This window comes from Peromyscus californicus, unplaced genomic scaffold (genome assembly GCF_007827085.1).
Source record: "Peromyscus californicus insignis strain IS unplaced genomic scaffold, ASM782708v3 Scaffold_5__1_contigs__length_169319896, whole genome shotgun sequence".
NCBI lineage: Eukaryota > Metazoa > Chordata > Mammalia > Rodentia > Cricetidae > Peromyscus > Peromyscus californicus.
In genome coordinates, this window is record NW_026294573.1 from 1,753,639 (window position 1) to 1,774,712 (window position 21,074).

Below are 21,074 nucleotides of genomic sequence, written 5' to 3' on the forward strand. Positions count from 1 at the left end.
GCGGGAGGCCCGCGGGGGGCGGCGGCCGGCGGGGGCTTCGGAGGAGCCGGGTTCTGGCGCGTTGGCCCCGACACCCCCTCCGCGAGCTCGGGGTGCGGGCGGGGACCGAGGGGAGTTGGGGAGGAGAGCGCTCTGGGGCGACGGCGAACGAAAGCTTTTTAATTAGTAATAAAACGCAATAAAACGCAGCAAAACCAGCCCGAACCCGCGTCCGAACTATCAGCGCGTTTGTGGGGAAATCCGAGGAAGTCGCGCAGAAAACCGCAGCGGCCAGTCTCCTTCTCCGCCCGGCTTTGGGCAGGAGCCGCAGCGCTGCGCGGGACAGGGCGGGGGAACGGTCACCTCGCCTCCAGGACTACCTGGGTCCTTTTAAAGTGTCCAGGGTGCGGGCCCCGGGCGGGAGCGACGAGCACAGAATGTTTTCTTAAAGGGCCAGTTCCGAGCTGTGCTGAAAAGGGGGGGGAGGGGGGAGAGAGAGAAGTGAGGTGAAGACCGAGAAGGCATCGGAGAGCCCCCCAATCCCGCGCCGAGGCGGCGGCGGCGGCGGCGCGACGAAGAGGATGATGAACACATTGCAAAGTTTTTTTGGCCCCGGCGAGGGGTGTCAGATTGAGTGCTCTGTGCGCATGTGCGAAGGTGTCCAAACTGACAATGCTAGGGAGATGAAGATAGTGTGTAGCTGCTTCTGGGCTCAAGGAGGAGGAGAGAGATTCCGCGAGCCGACACCATGCGATCCAAGGCGAGGGCGAGGAAGCTAGCCAAAAGTAAGTCTCCCGCGCTCGACCGCGCCGCGTCGCCGGGCCCGGGCCGCGGGGCCGGGGTACCGGGGCCAGGGGTGCGCGTCGGGGCGCGGTCGGCGCGCCTGCGGCTCCGGCCCCCGGTCTACCGCGCGGCCCGGGGGCTGCTCCGCCTCCCGTGCTCCGGGGCGGCCGGGCTCCGCGCGGAGGCTCGGGGCGCCCGGGCCGCGCGCTCCCCGAAGGCGCCGGCCCCCTCCCCGCCGAACCCCCTCCCCCCCACAGTGTCAGGCGCTCGGGCCCGGGAACCCGAGGCGCGCGGTGGGGGCCGGGGAGGGGGGCGGAGGGGGAGGGCCGGGGGTGGAGGGGAGAGAAAAGCGAAAGTTAGCGAAAAGTTGACGAAAGGGGAGAGTAACTTTTCCTCTCGCTCGCTCTCTCCCTCTCTCTCTCCGAGTGGCTCTCAGTCCTGGTCAAATCATATTCCGGGCTTTTGAAATAGTGGGCGCTAGAGCACCGCCTTTGGCGTCCGCCAGCCGGGCTCAGAGGAGGGAGACCCCGAGCCGGGGAGGGGGCGGAGGAGGGGGCGCGGGCCGGCGCCCACCCGGCTCCCCGGGAGCAAGGGCAGGGTTGGCGCAGGCAGGACGGCCGCAGCCGCTGGGGAAGCAACATGGAGACTTTTTCCTGCGCTCGGAACTGTGGTGGTGAAGTTTATTCCCAAGTGGTGCCCCGCGTGGTGGCCGGCGCTCCTCTGTGACTCCGGCAGTTCGCTCGGGCCGCCCGGTGCCGGTGCCTCCGGCAGCAGGGTCCCCACCAGCCGCTTTGCGACCCGCCGCCCTTCCCCAATTGGCCTCGCTCCGACGCTCCCACACACGGTCTCCCTGGCACCCGTGAGGCCCAAAGGGACGAACTGCCCGGGCGAGACTGCCAGGGCCCGGGTCTTACTTTCTCTTTCGCTCCGCCCTGGGCCGAGCCTGGGGCTCTGCGCGCAGCCAGCCGCAGGCCAGTCCCCACCGCTGCCCGCGAACTCCCGCCGTCCGCACCACCGCCACCGCGTCTCGGAGCAGCCCGCGCGCCCTCCTTGCCCGGCGCCGGCGCCATCCGCTACGAATCGGGCCGGGGGCTTCGGCCCTTGCAGCCAGCAGGTGGGGACCGGCTGCATCGCGGCAGGGAAAGCGCGGCTTCAACAGACCCGGCCATGGCCCGGTTACAGCGAAGCGGCGAGCGCTGTGCGCAGAGGATACGAATCGCTCATCCCTGACGCCCCCTCCTCTACCGCGGGCCCGTGAAAGGGGCGCCCGGCACGCTGGCTCGAGGTCCCTGCCTGATCACCAGGTAGTTGGTCTGCCCCTCCAGGGCTGGATCCTGCCTGGCTTGGCCTCTTGGCTTCCAGAGCCGAACTCTAAAAAGCATGAGCCCAAAGGGTGTGGGATTTGCGATAGTTTTCCGAAGCCAGGCGCTTTCAGCTCCGGACCCTGCCGAACTTGGCCCCACGGCGGCCCCGGCTGCCTTAGGCCGCGCGCCCACCCTACAGGGAAAAGCAACTTCCAGCCTCCACCAGGCTTCCTGGGCTCTGCGGTTCGTGGCCCCTCGGTTAGGAGCCCCTTTCCCGCCGAGCTCCCTGGCCAGCTGCCCTTGACCTCGGCCTCCTGGGCCACCCATGACCTCTGACCCCTCTTGGTGCGAACAAGGCCAGTAGTTGCCCACAGGATACGAATGAGCTGTGTGCATACTGCGTGACTATCCACGACGCACGGAGCGGGTGTGCTGTGTACTGTTAAGAGTCTGGTGGGCGCCATGGAGTTTGCAGAGTCTCACCAGGGCCCCTGGCTGCAGGCTGGGCTGGTCAGGCTCCCGCAGAGAAAGGACCCAGAGCTGGAAGGAGAAGAGTAAAGCTACCGCGCTCCTTTTGCCGCCGCCTTCGCTGCAAGCGAGAGACTGGCTGAGCGCACCCTGCGCGGCCCCGGAAACTTCCCAGAGGTCTACAGCCAGTCGGCGCCCTGCTGGGCCTCAGCTCTCTGCCTGCTCCACCTCCAGGTGGGGAAGGTTACCTGGCCCCGGTCTTATTTAGGGTCGGAACGGGCTCCCGGCTATGGCCTTGAGGCCTTTCCTGGAGGCCCAGAACCGGAGGACACAGCCGGTGGAGTGCACTGTTGAGGCTTCTCTTTGCCGGGCGTCCTTAGAAGCTGCCCAGAGTCCCTGCTTGGGTGCCACCCTGAGACATGGTTCCAGGCTTTGTGATTTAGTATTGCCGACACCAAAGCCCCCTTAAGAAGGTGGTTAAGGCAGCTCGGGATGAAGGCAGCTCAGGGCCTACAGAGGACTTTTGGATTTCATTAGACAATGTTTTAAGCAGATGTGGCAGGCTCCTGGGGCACCTGACTCCATTACCTGAAGCAAGGATGATAAGGAGCCAACCTCTTAGGCTGGCCAGCAGGGTCAGGGGCAGGGGAAGGAGCAAGGTCATGACGGTTCAGGGTTTTTGCACTGCCCTTGCTCGTGGGCCCTTGAGCGGTCACTGAGACTGTGCTGAGGACAGAAGGACATCTGGGCCAGTGGATGTGACCTCAGGACACAGGGCTTGGGAGGCCTGTCCGGGGTGTGCATCTTGAGGTGTAATTTCGTTTGTATTTCTTAGTAATCCTACTCTAGACCTCTGTCTGCCTGGCTTACTCAACTGGGCCTTTTAGGTGCTCCCACTTGATAGAATTTAGGGGCCCAGAGTAGAGACTTTATGTTGAGCTTTCTAAGATTAGAGGTGTCTGAGGCACCCCCACTGGGGGACTGTGATTCAGCTAGTGGGAAACCTAAGCCTGAGGCAGGGGCAGAGTGAAGACAATTTAGGGCAGGGGTCCCCTTATTCACCTTGGGCCCGTGCTCGTCAATAAGGACTTGAGGCTGCCCTGACCCTACATTTAAAAACGAATTTCTTAGCAATGGCTTATTCTTGTCACTGCTGTGATCCAGGTGGGCAGGAGGGGGCTTGGTCGGTGATGGTGCCCTCCTGACCTCAGTAACTACCTAGCCCAACTAGAACACTGTAGCTAGGAACCCCACCAGAGCCACATTTAGCTGATTTCTGTGGAGGCACCACACATCCCACCCTGCTGGGTGTGGGGCTTCCGCATGAGTGTTGTATGTGTTGGGGTGCTGAATTGCTAATTCAGTGTAGTAGTTGTGTGAAGCAGGTTAGGTCGAAGGAGGCCCAGCTCAAGGCCTATGCCCTTCCCTGTTGAGACAAGCCGGGGCCTATGCTGTCTCACTCTTGCCCTTCTACCCTCTCCAGAGAAGTGAGAGTCCAGGAGACAATCTTTTCTCTCGGGCTGCAACAGCAGCAGGAACCTGTAGACGGGAATTGATTGCCTTGCCCGCTTTAGGCGAAAGGTGGAGCATGCTTGGTGGAGGGGCAGCCAGGGTGCAGGGCTGGTGGCCAGTGTGCCCTGCAGCTCTGTGCTGTGTGCCACAGGCCTCGCTTCTGCCACCCCTGGTTGGTATTTGGGGGTAGGAGGCCTGGTGTGTGTAGGTCTTGCCAAAGCCAGTAAGGCACGCACGTGCTGGGTAGGTCCCCTCAGGCTGTGCCCCAGGGTCTGACTGCTGCTGCTGCTGCTGCTGCTTCAGCATTCTGGAAGCCTGGGAGGAACAGGTGCGAATTAGACTTAGCCTTTCCTCCTCCCGTTTCTGTGACCCCCACACTCCTACCTGGGCAGTGCTGGGGACAGAGAACTAAGTTCTCTCTTTTTCGAGGCTATGTAAGGGTGGCAATGAGCTCCCCCGCCCCCAGGGCAACACTGCCTCAGCTGTGACTGCTTACAGGGCTTCGGTGGGCCATGATTAGCCCTCTGTTTTATTCAATTAGGAGGCAATTAGGGATCCTTGGGGGAGGGGGCTGGTACTGGTAATTAAGGTTATGTATAATTAGAGTTACAACAAAATTATCCAGGATTAAAAATCTTTTGAGTAATTTCGTTAAAAAATTTCAAATAGCATTAAATACAATTTATCAGGTTTTGAATCAAAACCCGAAGCTCCGGTAGAAGGCTCTGGGGAACAGCGTTAGCACTTTCCCTCAGGAAAGAACTTCGGGAGATGGAGGGAGTCTCTCTCTGGGCTTCAGCTTTGCTGAAAGGCAGCCTGGGGTTGGGGGTGCAGATTCCAGCAGCAGGCTTCAGATTGCCAGTTCCCCCGCACCTGCCCAGGGAACTCTCTCCAGGTGTCTCCCAGCTCCCTTCTCACAAAGCCATAGACAACTGTGGAGCCGTAGTGTCTACACTGCACCAACGTATGCCTCTGACCTGACACCATGGCAAGAGTGCCTTTCTACTTGGGGGCCACCTTCTGGCTTCCTGGGTGTTCTTGCCTGAATTTCCAGACCCTTCCACCAGACCCAGAAATCCCCAGTCAAGGTCTCTGCCTGTCCTGTTCTCTTTACTCTCCCTTGGCTAACCTGCACTCTAGAATGCGTACAGGTGTGCCCACCCACCCCGGGTTTGAACTGGGGTGGGGAGAGTGATCTGGGAAAACAAGGTGGAGGGTAGCCTGCATTGGGAGTTGCTCTGCCCCTGTTCTGTGTGGCACCAGCCTGGGAACAGACCCTCAAAGTGCCTGTGGGTGCCTTCCACCCTCCTGGGTAGGTGGGAGCCAGCATCCCCTTCACTCGCCCAGGGAAGGAAAGGAAAAAGTATGGAACAGAGGGACACCTCCTCCGGAGGTAAGAGATCCCTGAATAGGTGCAGTAATTCATACTGTTACACATCAAGTTCAAAACCTTCAGGGTTTCTCAGTATGGTACTGCAGTCTATAGTTAATTCCATAGTGTTTTAACTAATTAATTAAAATTTTTTAACATGTCAGGGTTAAAGCATCTCACGACCAATGCTTACTGTGGTCTGTTCTTAAAGGTAGACTCCATGCATTATAACCCGTGAATGCAGCCATCAGATTTATCCCCCACTTGCCTGCAGATTGGAATCCTATTTGCTCAGGGCTGGACTCTCCCCTCCAGGGAATGATTGCATAGCTTGTCCTCACCTGTCTGTGGGTACCGTCTCCCAAGGGCAGATTCTAGGTAGCCAGTATTGACCAGGGATGACCTTACCCTACCCTCTCATTGCCTTCTGCCCAGCAGAAGTACAGAAACCTCACATGGCCATGTGGGAATGCCTGCTTACCCCCACCCCCAATCTACAGGGGGGAAAATGCACCTATCGTCCTCAGGTAATTAGGGAGATGTGGTACCCCATACTGCTGCTGCTGCTGTCACCAGTAGACCTGAGCTGTAGGACCAGTGCAAGGCCTCTGATATTGGCGGTTGTTCCTCAAAGCTGGGACCTCATGGCCAGAGCCACTGTGACCATTCTGGGCTCAGAGTGCCCTCCACTCTCGTGGTCCTGAAGCAAGGGATGGGTGTTCTCCCCCCACCCTGCCTGACCACTCCGTGTTCTGAGGTCTTCTCCCTGGAGGTGCTTCTCATGAGGAAGAGTAACAATGCCCTGAGCAGGCTGAAGACAGGAGTGCCGGCCGCTTGAGGTACATATTTGTTTAATAGTTAACATTTTGTGTTTAAAAAAAAAAAAAAGGGAGGGAAGGCAGATTCTGGTGAAGGCTTTGCTTATTTTATATCCACTATAACTATTTCTGTCCATGAAAATTGGCTTAATTATATCAATGGAATGTTTCTTTTTCAATTCTGTATGCAATTAGTCCATCTTGCCGGCTGCAATTTATTTTAATAAAAAAATAAACCAGTGGTGTGTTCAGTTCCTCGTCCCCTGGGGACAAATGCGATTGGTGTGTTTAATTTCATTAAGTACAATGTGGCCTACTGGAAAAAATGTCTGAAATCAGCTTTATGCAGCTTAAACACTGGCATTTGAAACAAATCATTATTGCATTAGCTGTCATACTGGTAATTCTAGAATCTAAGGAAAAAAATATATTATGGCTGTTTTTATAACCCTTTGCAAATGCACTGTTAAAATAATTTATAATCATTTTAAAACATGGCTGGTCCTAGTGAATATTTCATCTCGTCTAAATATGGTTCTGCATTCTCCCGTGCACATTCACACAATCCCAACCCCAAGTGCTCATCCCTCAAAGCTGAAGTAGTAAAGCCTGTGTTTAAACAAACCCAATGGAACCAGGATCTCTTTCTCATTCTGGCCTGAGCCTCACACTTGAGAGTATGGGGTGTGGACACAGAGTTGTCGGAAACCCAATGCAGCCAGAGGGCACTCCATGTGACACTTAGTTCAGCCTTCTGGCTCAGGTGGGAAGGAAAATCGATACACATATGTGTAGGCCTTTGTAGGTATGGGAGCAAAACTGGCCATATCCTGTTTCTGAGTGCAGCAAGCAGGGATGCACTGTTCACACTAGACTGCTGTTTGAGAGAGCAGGAAAAGTGCAGGCCTCAGATACTGAGCCCAGTATGGGGGTACAGCCGAGTAAACTTGGTGAGGGGGAGTGATGATGGTCAGTGGGAAAGTACGTGCATCAGAAAATGGGGCTCGCTCTGGGTCAGTGCTCACTGGAGCATTGCATGTGCCTGTGTGTGTTTTCATGTGCGTGTGCTGGATCTGCATTGCCTGTGAAAGTCCTGGACTAGTCTAAGATGAGTTTGTAGTTGCTGAGAGGAGTGATGAGTGATGCTGAGTCCTTATTCCTACTGGTGTGCATCGAAGCAGAATCGGAGGGTCTTGGAGGGAGTGGGTGAGTGGTGAGGGAGGGAGGGCTCTTAGGGTTCTCGCTTCTTTCAGCTTCTGAGTTATGCTCCTAGGTGGTCTGAGGGAGTGGGTGGAAGCCCCTTCAACGTGTGTTCTCTTGCCAGTATAGCAGGAGCTCAAAGGATGTGTCTGTGCATGATGGGGCCTGGCTGCATGGTGTGGCCTTGAAGTCAGTCATCCCCAGACAGAGGCAGGAGAGCTGTGACTCCTGGGGTGCTGGGCCTGTGTCCATTTCTCTGCCCAGGCATTCCATGAGACGTTGTCAGGAAGAAAAAGCACCAGATGGTTGAGTAGGACATCAGGGAAGGGCTGCTGGGATGTGAGGAGGTTTCCCAGGCCTCGGGGATTTCATCGGCAATTCTGCTTGGGCCTACTGAGGATGTTTCATCCTTTTCCTCAGCCTCCTGATTTACCTAGACGGAGTCAGGAAGACTTTGTTCCCCCTCTGACATAGAATATATTCTATATGAATTCAATATTGGCTGATGGTAGGGCATTTGGGGGAGACACAGCCATCTCTAGGTCTCTTGGTAGAGTGTCTGGGTCATAGAGTGTCTGGGCTGTGTCTGGTGTTGGCCTCCCCAGATCCCTGGCTCTGGGAGCAGTTCCCCACTGAAGTGACCTCCATATGCCTGCAATTTGCTGTTCAGTCGGTACACTGTCGAGTTGAGAGGTAAGTGGCTTTGTCTACTTTCCTACTTTAGAAAGAATAACAAAGCTGAATGCGTAGTACCAATGTCTAAGCCTGGCCCAGGAAGCTCTGGAGGCTACCCATGAGGGTTCATGTGTGCCTCTCCTGGCCTCCCCCACTCCCCACTGTACAGGCTTAGGGGAGCATGCTGGGGACTACCTTCTCTTTTCTCCCATGCTGTGTGAACTGTCTGCCCTTCTGTGATCCCTGAACTCCATTGCAGCTGGGATTTGCCAGATAAGAGGTGAGATCACCTCAGAGAATAAAAGTCAGTTTTAACTGCTGCATCTCTGTGTCTGACTTTGCCCCCAAACACTTTTAAATCCTTGCCTCACTCGGGGAGGGCTGACTTGTAGGATCCAGAAAGGTCCAGTGTATTGTTTGGCCAATGCTGTGGCTGCCAGAATCGCACTCAAATATGACAGGGAATCAGAGCGGTTTCCCCCCACCCCCACTTTTCTGTTTAGAAATGGTTTTGTCATTCTTCAGTTTCCTACCCTGGAAGGCACTGAGGTCAGGCCGAGAGTGCAGACCACCATCAGCTCAGGACAGCTGTGGCACCCACTGTGGGCCTCAATCTACTCCGACAGGGTCCTGTTTTAATTCCAGCCGTTTAGCTGTGTCCTGAAATAAAACATAACACAGATCATTCACTATTTCTTTCATTTTCCAACTCAGAGGCACAGGTGTCTGGGCCTATTGTGGACCTGTGTGTGTGCAGAGGGGCTCGCTGGGTTCAGAGCTAGCTCCCTTCATCCCTTTCCCACATCTCACTGCCTTTCCGTCTCAGCCAAGCAAGCTCTTCCAACATTACATCTGTATTTGGGCTGAAACAGCTGTTGGCATCTGCCAGTTCTTCCCTTATCAGAGGCCTCCCAGGTCCTGCAGGGGTGGGAGTCTTTGGTTTGTTCTGGCAGCTCCATTACTGTAAAGGCCTGCTCACCTTTCTTAGAAGCCCAGCACAAGGTCTGTGGGTCAGCTGTGAGCTTGGTCTGAACTTGGCTCACTAGAGGTCCTTCCCCACAGAATGGAGACTCGAGTTCACTCAGAGAAAGGCTTTGCCTTTAATTCTGGATACTCTGTATCAGGGTCTGTGCTTCTATGTTCAGGCTGCTGGGATGGGGAGAAGGCCTGAGCCAGACCAACAGCTTCCCGACCTTGCCTGTCTTACCAACCCTGACCTGTGCTGGTGGAGGATGTCTGGGCCCCACCTCTGCTTCACACTGGGAAAGCCATAAGAAGAGAGAAAGGGAAGGGCGTTTGCTGGAGAGCCTCACTGCTTCTCTAGCCCCTGGGCAGGTGGAGACTCGGCATTTCTGCGGACAGCGGGACTGGGTCAGCATGAAGAACAGGTCCTGAAAGCGATTGGGACTCTCTCCTGTGATGCAGTTTAATCCCATGTCTATATTCACAAACTGACAGTCGATATTACACCAAAATACAGATTTACATAATAGATTCTGGTTGCTCCTTGCAGCCAGGTCTCCGAGGGAAAGGGGCACGAATTGAAAAGGCTCAGACATTTATATCTGCCCAACGGGCGGCCACAGTCTCCTCAGAGAGGCCCGGTCACATCAGTCCATAAAACATTTAAACAAAGAATGAAAATTACGCTCACCGGAGGAGCCCGAGCGGTGACCACAGAGAGACCACGCAGTCCTAGGGCAAAGAGGAAGGGGACAGAGCTGCCTTGGAAAGCTTGGACATTAATCTCTGGCACCCCCATTGCCTCCTCCCTCCCCAGAGCCTCTGTCGGAACCCCACATGGAGGAAAAGCCATATGATGAGGTCTGCACTGGGCTCAGAATTGACATCTTTGGTGTATGCTGGCTTGATAGTGTTCCAGGCCACATTAGGAAGGGACTGTAGGTCAGCCCTTTAGCACACTGGCCTCTCTGCCAGGTCAGCTCCAGGTTCAGCACATGGGATTCCTGGGTTGTCAGCATGCAGGCAATCAGCACACTTCCTACAGGTCCTGGGTCCCTTGTGGACACCAGAGAATACCTACTGATTCAGATAGAATAGCATGGCTTCAGGTGGCAGCAGCCAACAGAGACATGGCCTGGCTTGTGGGAGGGGGCAGTGCTACCTCTTTGCCACCTGCATATCTGAGTCAGTGGCTCCCTGGGAAATTTCTGGCCTTTCTTCCAGGTCTCTCCCAGGCTCTTATTCCTGGAAGAGCTGACACATTCCTAAAGTACCAGCGTGTTCTGCTGGCCAGAGTCAACAGTGCTGGGGAGAAATGTAGCTCCTAAGGTGGATCCTTCATCTGGCGGACATGATGAGACTCTCCATACAGCATGTAGTCACATCAGGTGTGTACATGTGTGCTGTACGTCTGCACATACACATGTACACCGGTGTGCCAGGGAAGATCTGCTGCCTGAATGAGATTTGTGCTGTAGTTCTGTCTTCCAGAGTTATCGCTTGCTTCCCTGCCCACTTAGTTTCAGGGGACCCTGTGCCCTTAGGTCTGCAAGGTGTGGAGACAGTTGCCGGCAGCTGGTGCCAGGCCTGCCCTAGGACTGCTTGGCAGCTGACTGTCGTGAGAAAAGAAGAGAGGCCACGGCGATCTGTGAGTGAGCACTCTTCTGAATGTCTGCAGCCCTGAGGTGAAACAAAGGGAGATGGGGTTGTTTAGACAGTCTAGGGCCCTGGTGCTCACATTGAGAAAAATTACAGAATTATGCTGCCAGTGTCAGGTTGCGAGATAATGACGTGTCTCTGTGTGAAAATATTAAATTGCAACAACATGCCGTGTGAGTACCCCTTTGAATAGGGTATTCAGTTCCCAGCTCGGACTGAACATGAGCTGGTGACTGACAGAATACAAATGGTGTCATAAGGCACAGGGGAATTTACAGCTGGCCCTGGTCTTCTTGATCGGTGTTTCTATCCCGGCCCACCTCGACACTCTTTCTTTTAATGAAACAACTTGATGATGCAGCTGATTATTTATTCATCGTGTTAGCGGGAGGAGACAGATCAATTTTTCCCTGGAAGTGATTTGACATGACTTATAATGGCTGCTTTGCTGTGCTGGGTGGTGCCCTCAGACTGCCCAAAGTTCGTTATCTCCTCGGAACTGCCACCCGTCCATTTTGTGAAAATCCTGAGGGCCTGCTCCCACGCCTGCAGCCGCTGCATAGGCGAGTGTCAGCGTGGACAGCTGCGCTCTAGCGAGGCTGACATATTTTGAATTTGGTGCAGAGGTGCACGCTGGATGGCTTCTTCCAGGCAGGTGGCAACAAGAAGTCAAGGTGGCAGGTGGAAGACTTTTAATGTCCCTGTGGAACCTGTGGGAGCCAGGCATCTTCAGTGAAAGCCTGCATTGATCCCTAATGCTTGAGACTTTTCAAGGGGCATGTGTACGAGAGTGCACCGTGGAGGGGCAGTTTGGTGGCTGCACATTTGGCTGAGTGCCCTTAAGATGAAAGTTCTATAAACTGTGGAAAGTAAGTGCTCAGAAGCCTGGGCAGATAGCCCCAGGAGACACTCTCCAGTTTCAGGACTGGGAATCAGAATTGCAAAGCAGAGGCCCTGAGTTTTAACTTTCCCTCCATCCGAGGTGTTAATCTTACCTTCCCAAAGGTTAGGTAAAGCCCCTGAAAGCAGCAGCTTGAGATTGAATCTCATCTGCTAATGATGGTGCCAGTGGCCTCAAGTTCAAGCTCCCTCCCCCGCCCGCCTGGCTGCACCTGGTTCCTGGCATTGGCAGCCTCCATAGGGAACCCTTCTTCTCTCTTGTCCCAGCTCTCTTGTTGCCCAGGGTTTTAGGTTGCCTCCATCCCGTCAGACTACCCTCGTTCAAAGGGGAACAGGAGCTGGTGACCATAGGTGGGGGGAAGGAGGTGAGGAGCCTGGGCCCTGCTGTCCTGGAGAGTTCCTCTCCCTGACTCACCAGACAGAACATGGAAGGAAGAATGCAGCCCCTAGTCTGTCTCCATCAGGGTCTGGATAGATGTGCAGTCTTACCTGTGCTGGAGGCTGGGAGGGGAGGGGTACATAGTAGTCCCCTATCTGTGGGAAGAAGGAGTACCAGAGACAATCCCAACAAGGCTGCTGTGGCCATGGCAGGACAGTTGGGTCTCCAGTACCCTGATCATGTGTTGGTCACCTGGGAGTGGTCATAGCCTGGCCCAGGTACAGGGAAAGACACTTTGAGGGCCAGACCATAAAAAACTGAGCCAGCCAGGTTAGCTAACCCCCTCCTTGAGGCCTCTGGCCCTCTACTGAATATGTAAAAGCAAAACTTAACACCAAGGACTACCATCTCCTGTCTGGCCAGAGGGCTCCAGGGCCAGCAGGTAAAACCTGGGAAAGAAGCTGAGACCTGGCACCTGCTAGGTATGGGGAAGACCCCTATGAGCATCACGTCCAATATATGGGCCATCTGCCATTCTGGTGACATCTCTGAGTTGAGTCCACCATCTTCAGCCTCACGGATGGCCCTTGGCTTTTACTTTCTGAACTCAACACAGGAGTCTACCACCTTGCTTGACCTTGGACCAAATAATGAGAACTAGATGGACAGGCAGCAGGCTGACTCTTCGGCCTTGGTGTGATTTGAATGGTTCCTATGTGTTCAGGTCAAGGTGGCCATAGAGGTCCAAGTAGAGGCCCTCCCATGGGGATATGTTCTATTCTCTGTGACATTTGGGATCTAATGGGTGCCACTGTAGGGCTGGGCTAGCTTGACCTATGTCAGAAGGTCAGTGGCTCATTTTGACGTGCCCTTAGGATGGAAGCACTGCTCACCTGCCAGGAACTTAAGGTGATGGAATCTCAACTATGGCTCCCAAGGAGGCTCCGGGGTGAAACTGGGTTTAGTTGCTAGAGATGGAGCCCCAAGGAATTCATATTTCATCTTAATAAGTGCTGAGGTGGGAAGTACTAGCCACAGTCCCTGGGCCCACAGCCCTTCAGTATCTGGATATGCTTCCCCAGGCTCCTCTCCTCCAGGATCCAGGAACCAAGAGAGCTGGCACATCCGGATCTCGGATCTTAAGGGCTCCTCTCTGGGCCCCGCCTCATAGGCATGACAGTTTCCGGAAGCCTCAGTGGGGGTAGTACTTCCAGGGCAGAGCTGGAACAGCTACACACTCCACTCCTCCCTCGCTGGGTCAGAATACAGTGAGAAGCTACAAGTCAGCGCAAATTTCTCCTTGCCTGGGGCCTTGAGGTAGGCCCTCCAGGCGACAAGACACAGCCAGGGCCCGTTTCTTTTCTGTTTCCTCCAAGCTGCCAGCACAGGAAGGCATAGACTCACCTTCTCGGCCCCAGTGCCTGACGATGGAAGGGAACAAGGGTGTGTGTGACCGAGCTGGTGCCCCAGTGTGCTCCTTGGAAGTAAAGTTCCCACCCTCATCTTTCTTCTTCCCTGGGGCTGACGCTCGTCTTTGCCTTGGGGCCTGACATATCTGAACAATACAGAGGAAACATGGAAGAGACTGCAGAGGCCTCTGTAAGAGTCAGCACAGAGTCTGGCCAGAGTCTGCTGTGATAATGACCAGAACACTTGAACAGTCCTTGACCTCAGGTGCCAGGTTGTCACTGTTAGCAGCTATTTTGGCTTTCTGAAATGTTCTTTGGCTAAGGGAAGGTGTGTGTGTGTGTGTGTGTGTGTGTGTGTGTGTGTGTGTGTGTGTGTGAATGAACAGAATTGGGGAGCCTCTCTGGATTTCATTTCCATGTTAACACATTTGTGCAAAATAACTTGGTGAGCAGAGTTCAAGTGAGTGAGACTCATTGGCTGAGTCTCCTGGACACATCCCCATGAAGGATGCTACACTGGCACATGGTAATTAGAAATCCAATGTCGTATGTCTTTGTTAGTTCTATTCTGGAATGGAAGGAAGTCTTGGAAGGCCACCATCCAGGCTGTGGACAGTTGGCATGAGCGCCTGATGGACTATTAGTGTGGGCTTGGTAGGAAAGGTATTGTTGGATTGGGGGTCATCCCAGATAAGGTTCTCATGTTTCCACAGAAGACCACAAGTACTATGTCAACCTTTTGCTGAGGTATACCAGTTGCTCTGGGATACCCTGTACCAGGACACATGGGAAGGGAGATGGCATTTAGTATCCCCTACAAGGAGGAGCAGGATCCAAGGCTCTAGGCCTGAGCTCTCCCTTCAGAGATTCCTGGTCGTCTGTGTTCCCAGGGCTTGGGAAGGATGTTTATCTGAGCAACTCGGTTTTGCTGGCTTTGCCTCTGTCCTCACAATAGTCTCACTCCTGAGATTGTGTCATGCTTCAGCCTTACTTAGGGATCTGCTTAGCAGTCAGTTAGTGTGCACACTTGTGCACTTGTGAATACTTGTGCGTGTAAGGTACATGCTGGCACATATATACACTACTGAGCACACATGCAAGGCACACCCATGACGTATGCTTACGGAGACATAATGGCATAAACCAGACACAGGAGACCATTTAGTCAGGTGTATGGGAGTATGTTTAGTGTATCAGCCATTCCTGGGTCTCCACACCCCATAGACTGTGGACAGAGCAAGAGAGGGTGCAATATGGGAAAGCTGCTTGTGAGCTTCCTGAGGGAGAAGGTGTTGGCATCTGTTGGGATATGATATGGGCCTTTCCCTCCTCCTGCCTCCTCTCATTACTGGGACCATGGTCTTGGGGGGGCCTGGTTTGTCGAGGGCGATATCCTCCTCAATCACAGCCCCCTAGATCTTGTGTCAGACAGACCAGAGCAGGGCACAGGGGTTGCTTCTGACCCTTTCAAAGGGATATTTGATCTGAACCCTGGGGCCCAGTAAGAAGATTCCAGCAAACCCAAAAGCTCCCGACTGGAGAAAGCACTTTCCAGTGTCCAGACTCTGGCACGAGGCCCTTTGTGGGATTATCTGCCCCCCTGGGAGGCACGGAATGCCAGGGTGAGGGGCCGTGGCAATGGAGAGCTGTGCAGGTTGCCGATAAAACGGGCTGCTTTCTGTGGCTGCTATGTCTCCGAAACCTGAGGTGCAGCCCCAGAACGGAGGCCACTGTCCGAGGACATTTGAGCCAGGGAGGCACCGTCTATTCTGCACTTGCCCTTGAGAATTTGATTTGAAGCCACATCTGCCTCTACTCAGGGCTCTTCTCACCTGAAAAAAAAAAAAAAAAACAAAAACAACCCAGAGTGGGTAGAAAGACATCCCGAGGGAGCTGGCAGAACTTCACTCGACTACTGCTTCAGACATCTTCTGCAGCATGCAGGCTGGGCTTGGGGGACACTGTGGCCAGGTGGCAAACCCTCAAACTGGGGATGGGAAGCCTGAGGGTCCTGCTGAATCTCCAGGCCCATTTTCCTGCCTGTTCTTTGTTCTTCCATATTTGTTAGGGGTAGCTTAAGGTCATATCTAAGCCCCAAGGCTGGTGCTCAGGACCCATCTAATCTTCCAGAACATGTACCCGGACTCTATCTGGACATACCTGTGTACTGAAGCCTCAGGAAGAGAGGTGTTGCTGAGGCCACCTGTAGCCTTGGTCAGATGCTGGGAGGTGCTCACAGCCTGGTAAAGCTACAGTAATGGGGACTAGGCCTCTCTGGACTGAAGTCATCCTGCAGCCAAGAAGGTAGCTTTATCTTACTGCCAGCAAGGCCGGGGAATATTACAGAGGTGTGGCTTTCACTCACAGAATAGCTGCAAACCACAGTGGAGCACCCCCTGCCCCCACCGCCTAGAGAGGCCCCCCCAGACTGTGGAGCATCTGCCGTAAGAGTCTAGCTGACTGTGTAGCATAGGCTTGGGGCTCAGGCAGATTGGATGAGGTCCTGACACCTCCTGTTTTAAGCTGTGTGCCCCAGGCCACAACCTCATGGATCTCCAGCTTCCCAAAGAATGACATGCCTTATGAGCTTGTCTCAAGGCAATCCTGTTCATCACCCTGCTCAACGGCCCACTCTCCTGGAGGCTGTGATGGAGAATTCAGCAGCACGTTGTCTGGGTTGACGTTTGGGGTCCTAGAGCAGGCAGGTGGCAGGTCTTTGGTCAGATTCCTTCCCCCAGGGATTACTGGAGCTTTGCCTGCTGAAAGGGTTTCTGGGGTTGTGTGCTTCGCAAACTTGTGGCCATATTGACTAGATGGTGGCAAAGCAGCTTTTCCAGAGCTCAAGCTGACTGCAGTGGCCACAGTCCAGGCATGGCCCACCACTCAGCCTTAGTATAATTCAGGGGCCTCGGAATGAACACAAGGACACTGGCAACCAGGAGCTGGTGAAGGGCATGTGGCCTCTATGGAGACTGGACAGGGCCTATTGCTGACTTTTTTGTTTTTTCTTTTTCTTCTGGCTCACACATCAGGTTCCTTTTCTTCAGGACAGAAGGATAGGTGGAAGCCTGACATTTCTTCAGGGCACTTGATGCTTATTTAGTCTTTATATACTACCAAGATGCTTGCCTGGGTCAGGGTCCCGTGCCGTCCCAGCCAGGCCACGGCCTAATCCAGCTCCGTTGTTGTGACCTGTGCAGGCCCTAGGCTTGTGTGTTTCCGCCACAGTTGCTGTTGAAGGCCAGGATTCCCTTTGCCTTGATCTGTGCTCAGTGATGAAAGGAGGGGCCCTGACACGCCCCATCAGAACAGTAGCCCAGGACTGCTGTCAAGGACTTTCAGTTCACACCGGAGACTCTAGACTAGCTGGAGTTGTTGGCATGCTTACTTCCTTGGCCTCCCGACCTCTGGCGTCACCTGCCTCTTTACCTGAGCATTTCCTGAGCTGAGCTTGCTCAGCAGTGGCAGCTGCGGATGAATGAGAGTTCTCCCAGGGCTGTGATGCATACAGACTGGGCCTGCTAAACCCAAGTCCAAGGTCCTGGTCCTCTGCTTGGGACCCTTTGAGTGGAGATTTTTTTTTTTCAGCCACTGGTTCTTCTGCAGTGGCTCAATTATTTGAAACTAGAGAATAACTCTTGGTTCACTCTATCGGTGTTTGCTTTCTTTATTTTTATGAATCATGGCTATTAATTAGGCAAAAGCTCTGTGGAAATGTGTCAGGCTTGGAGATTTCCACAAAAAAATGGGAACAAAATTTCCAGGAGTGAAGCAACAAAGTGATGGAATTCTCCAGGATAGATACAGCATCATTCATCTGCAGTGATACTCTTTTTTAAAGGAGGAAAAAGAAAATCTGAAATCCAAGGTAGTTCTCATGCCAATGTGCTTGTAGGGAAAGCAGAAATTGCCGCTGAAGTACATTTCTGTCTTTCATCGTGGAAGCTCTGGTCCCTTCTTAGAAGGCTGCCTGCACTCTGGTTGGGTGTCCCCAGGCAGGGTGCCGAGAGCATGGCTCGGTTGGCAGCAGAGGGCAGACTGGGGGTTTTGCCCCCGAAGGACATGGTCTGGGAGCCCTGTCTGGCTGCCCCTGGTTGAGCCAGGCCTGACAATAAACTGTTTCTCGTATTAGGGTCAGGTCAGCAATCCCTCCTCATGCTCCACAGGTGACTCAACCTCAAATGAGGAAATTCACATTTCTTGGGTTTCTGAGAGGCAGTTTGTAGGTCAGAGACGAACAATTTTGATTCCTTTGTTTGGAGAGGATTGGGGGGATCCTTAGTCTTCAGCACTAGTTCCTCAGACTTTGTAAGCTTAACGTCTCTCGCCATCGTATGAGATTCTTGGAGGCAGTTGTCGCTTTTTTTCGAAAGCCATCTCTTGATCGCTTGGCCATTCATGTAGTGTATTTATTTTTACCTTTTTTTTTTTGAGTGACCTTGAGATGCCTTTGGACAAGTCTCTGGTTCTTGACAAATCATTTTTTTCCCTGGGAGTCACATGTATTGCTGTGGCTCTGGGTAACTCCTCCATTTTGAGGACTAGACAGAATTTATTCTTGGAGAACCTGCTCTCCACGTCTCCCCTGCTCCTTGGCCTTCCTGGCAATTCTTTCTGTTGTCCTGTTTCTGTTTGGTAATGCCTCTCTCTCTCACCTCACCTTCCAAAGCCAGCCTTCAGTGGGGATTTATGAGCCCATGCTTCCAACAGTATTGTCTGTTTTATGTTTTTTCTCTGCTGTGTTCCTTGACTTCAGCCATGGATCTGGGTACAGCAAGTCTGTGCTGGAGTTTGAGTTGAGAAATCTCCTCCTGGAGGCAAAGGTGGGGCTCTGAAGGCTGAATTCAGGCCGAAGCAAGGGGCCTGAGTCACTGGGCTCAGTCCTGAGACAGTAACAAAACCCCTCCACCTTCCCTTTTGCTGCGCCAAATCAGAGAACGAAGGACTTGATCTGAGAAACCCACAAGAACAAAAAACCCCAACAGGCTTTTCAACCCTGTGTATTCTTTGTGTGTTTGACCCTCTGGTGGGATACCCCAGAGTGTGGAAGGGAAATGTACCAGGGAATTTCCCTTCCCGCATTTCCTCCTGGCTAGAAAGGACAGGGAAAATGTGGAGGCTGCAGCCTGGACCACCTTTCTGCTGGCTTCTAAGTCCTGTGGGGGCAGGCAGCATTATGATGATTCACTAGGCAGAGAAGGGAGGTGGTGGCTGTCCTCATCCCCAACTTTGCCTCCTGCTTCTCCATACTTACATGGGATTCATTTTCTAGTTTAGAACCTCAAGTCCACTCCACACAGCTTCTTGAAATACTTGGAAATGTGGGTACTCCTAAGAACTGTCTGCTCAGTCCACTTGTGAAGAGAATTTGTAGGCCTGGCTGAATGGAGAAGAGGTGTGGACTCTGGTAGCACTGAAACTACCTACAAGCTGGTACCTGGCTGATGGCCAAGCCTGAGTGTGGGCTTCTAGAAGATCTAGGCTCTTGGTGTTCTCCTATCCTGCCCTGGGTCCATGTACACTAGAGTTGCTTTCTTGGGGCTGGAATCAAGCTGCAAAAAGATGCCAGGCCATATGCCTGGAGAGATGGATACCGTTCAGCATAGCAGCCTGTTGTGTTCTTGTTCAGGAAAAAGAAACCTTGTCATAGTGTCTCTAGACCACGGAATGCACATTGTTCAGTCTGCCTTTTTGTAGGACAGCTTCCTCAATTAAACAGAAGCACCCCTCTGGCCATGGAGCTCTTTGGTGGCTTGTTCTGGGGATAGCTAAGCCCACTGAAACGTGAAGGAGCCTCTCTCTGTCCTCTGTGAATTCCCTGTCCCCCAGCTCCCCCAAATCCAGGACATGTCTCAGAGGCTCAAGTCTCCACACCTTCACTGTGTTTCTTTCCATCTAGTCAAAAGTCGGGGGACACAGGACATGCTGGTCACACCATCAAGCTAACCCGTCAGATGTACGCTTCACACTGTCTGGGACCCAGCACCGCTCACTCATTCTCTCATTTGTTCGTTTGTTCAGTGGCTGTGGAGGACCCACCCCATGAGGCTCTCCCCTTAAAGTTCGGCCCACAACTTCCATACATATAAATGAGGCATAAATACTTCATATTCAGGCCTGAGGAAATGGTTCAGTTGGTAAAGCCCTTACCCCGATAAACAGGAGGACCCTGGCTTGGATTCCCAAGCCTCATGTAAAAAAGCCAGGCATGGTGATACATACTTAATCCTAACACTGGGAAGGTAGAGACGGGAGGCTCAATAGGGCTTGTGGCCAGCTAGCCTAGCTGAATTAGTCAGCTTCAGGTTTAGTGAGAGACCCTGTCTTAAGGAATAAGGAGATCAAAAGAAGACCCCAGGTGTAGACCTTTGATCTCTACATGAGCATACATACATGTACACACACGTGAATAACACATGCCACTCGAGTATATACACACAGAGCCAAGACAAAAAACAAAAACAGAAACCTCAAAACAAAACAAGCAGCAGCAAAGGCCCAGTCTATGTTCAGTGGTTAGACAAGCCTGGGACCTGTGATCTCAGGCTGCCCTGACACAGGGAAGAACCCTGATTTCACACCGACCGCTGTTCTACGCTCTGGGAGTCCTAATGCTATCGCTTAACTCTGCTCACTTGTCACATGGGGCGGGAGAGGAGAACACCAGCAGAGTTCCTGGAATCTGTCATCACAGCAAGGACACAGGGGATTCAAACTGCCTAGGACAGCCAGATAGGGTGGGAGTGAACTGAAGGCCTGTGGTATGCCCCAGGAACTGAGGCCCCTCTGGATAGAGTCGAGTTAGCAGAGTTAAGTGCAAGGTCTTGCTTGCCACATGAGTATCCACCCAGGCTGGCCAAAGGCGTCCTAAGGTCCTGAACTTGGTCTGCATATCCTGTCTGTACACCTGGTGGGCTGGCTTCCACTAGCTGGGCCCTTGGCATCCCTGAGCAGCCCACATAAGGTAATAACTAGCAGTTGCTTACTTAGCTACTTGCTATCCATTGTCCTCTCGCTGAGAAAACTGGCCAAACCTGGTTCCACCTTGGGTGAATTAAGGTGGGCCTGCCTCGGGATCAGTTCTGCCTGGGTAAGAGATATGTGTACCTCAGTAGTTCCCTTTACACTCTAGTTGTCCACATGTTGGGGGAACAATTGTCCATTTTTTTTCCTAAAAGACCAGACCCCCATACTTCCCTGAGGTGCATGTCCCCTCTAGGAGAACACGTGCCTACTCTAAGGACTGTTACCTGTGAGTCTCAGCCACAGGCTACGACACAGAACTGCCTTCAGATATCCCAAACCCAGCCTAGCTGCTCCCACACTGATACCAAGGCCCTCTTCTGTTAGTGCCTGTTAGTCTTTTGACTTTGAACTTCCTGAGCACACATGAAAGGCAGTGAGAGAAAGCAGACATCTGTTCAAGTTTTCACAAGTGTCTGAAGTTGCCCTGCTACTGGTGGGCATTTAGCCTCTACTAGAGCTTAACATAAGGCTTCTCGGGAACCTGCCACAGAAGCTTGCAGAATGAGCAGAGGGTGTGCCCATCAGTCCCCGAGCATGGCCCTAGTGAGACTGTGATGAGAAGGGGTGGCCCTTGGGAGGACTCCTACATGGTCAGGCTCCCAAGGTTTCCAGAGTGGGCAGGCAAGT

At 53.3% G+C, this 21,074-nt stretch overlaps 1 protein-coding gene across 7 annotated transcripts in view; it reads left to right on the top strand.

Moving 5' to 3' along the window:
* Window positions 1–21: 21 nt before the first annotated feature.
* Prdm16 (PR/SET domain 16) overlaps window positions 22–21,074 on the top strand; it is a 317,272-nt gene continuing 296,219 nt past the window's right edge. For 4 of the 7 annotated variants that reach the window (XM_052715985.1, XM_052715986.1, XM_052715989.1 and 1 more), the window contains exon 1: window positions 23–764. In XM_052715985.1, the coding sequence (XP_052571945.1) occupies window positions 728–764 (37 nt within the window). In that variant the 5' untranslated portion in view covers window positions 23–727. Of the gene's footprint in view, window positions 765–21,074 lie in introns of all 7 variants that reach the window. The other 3 variants (XM_052715988.1, XM_052715990.1, XM_052715992.1) reach the window with 1 other exon arrangement.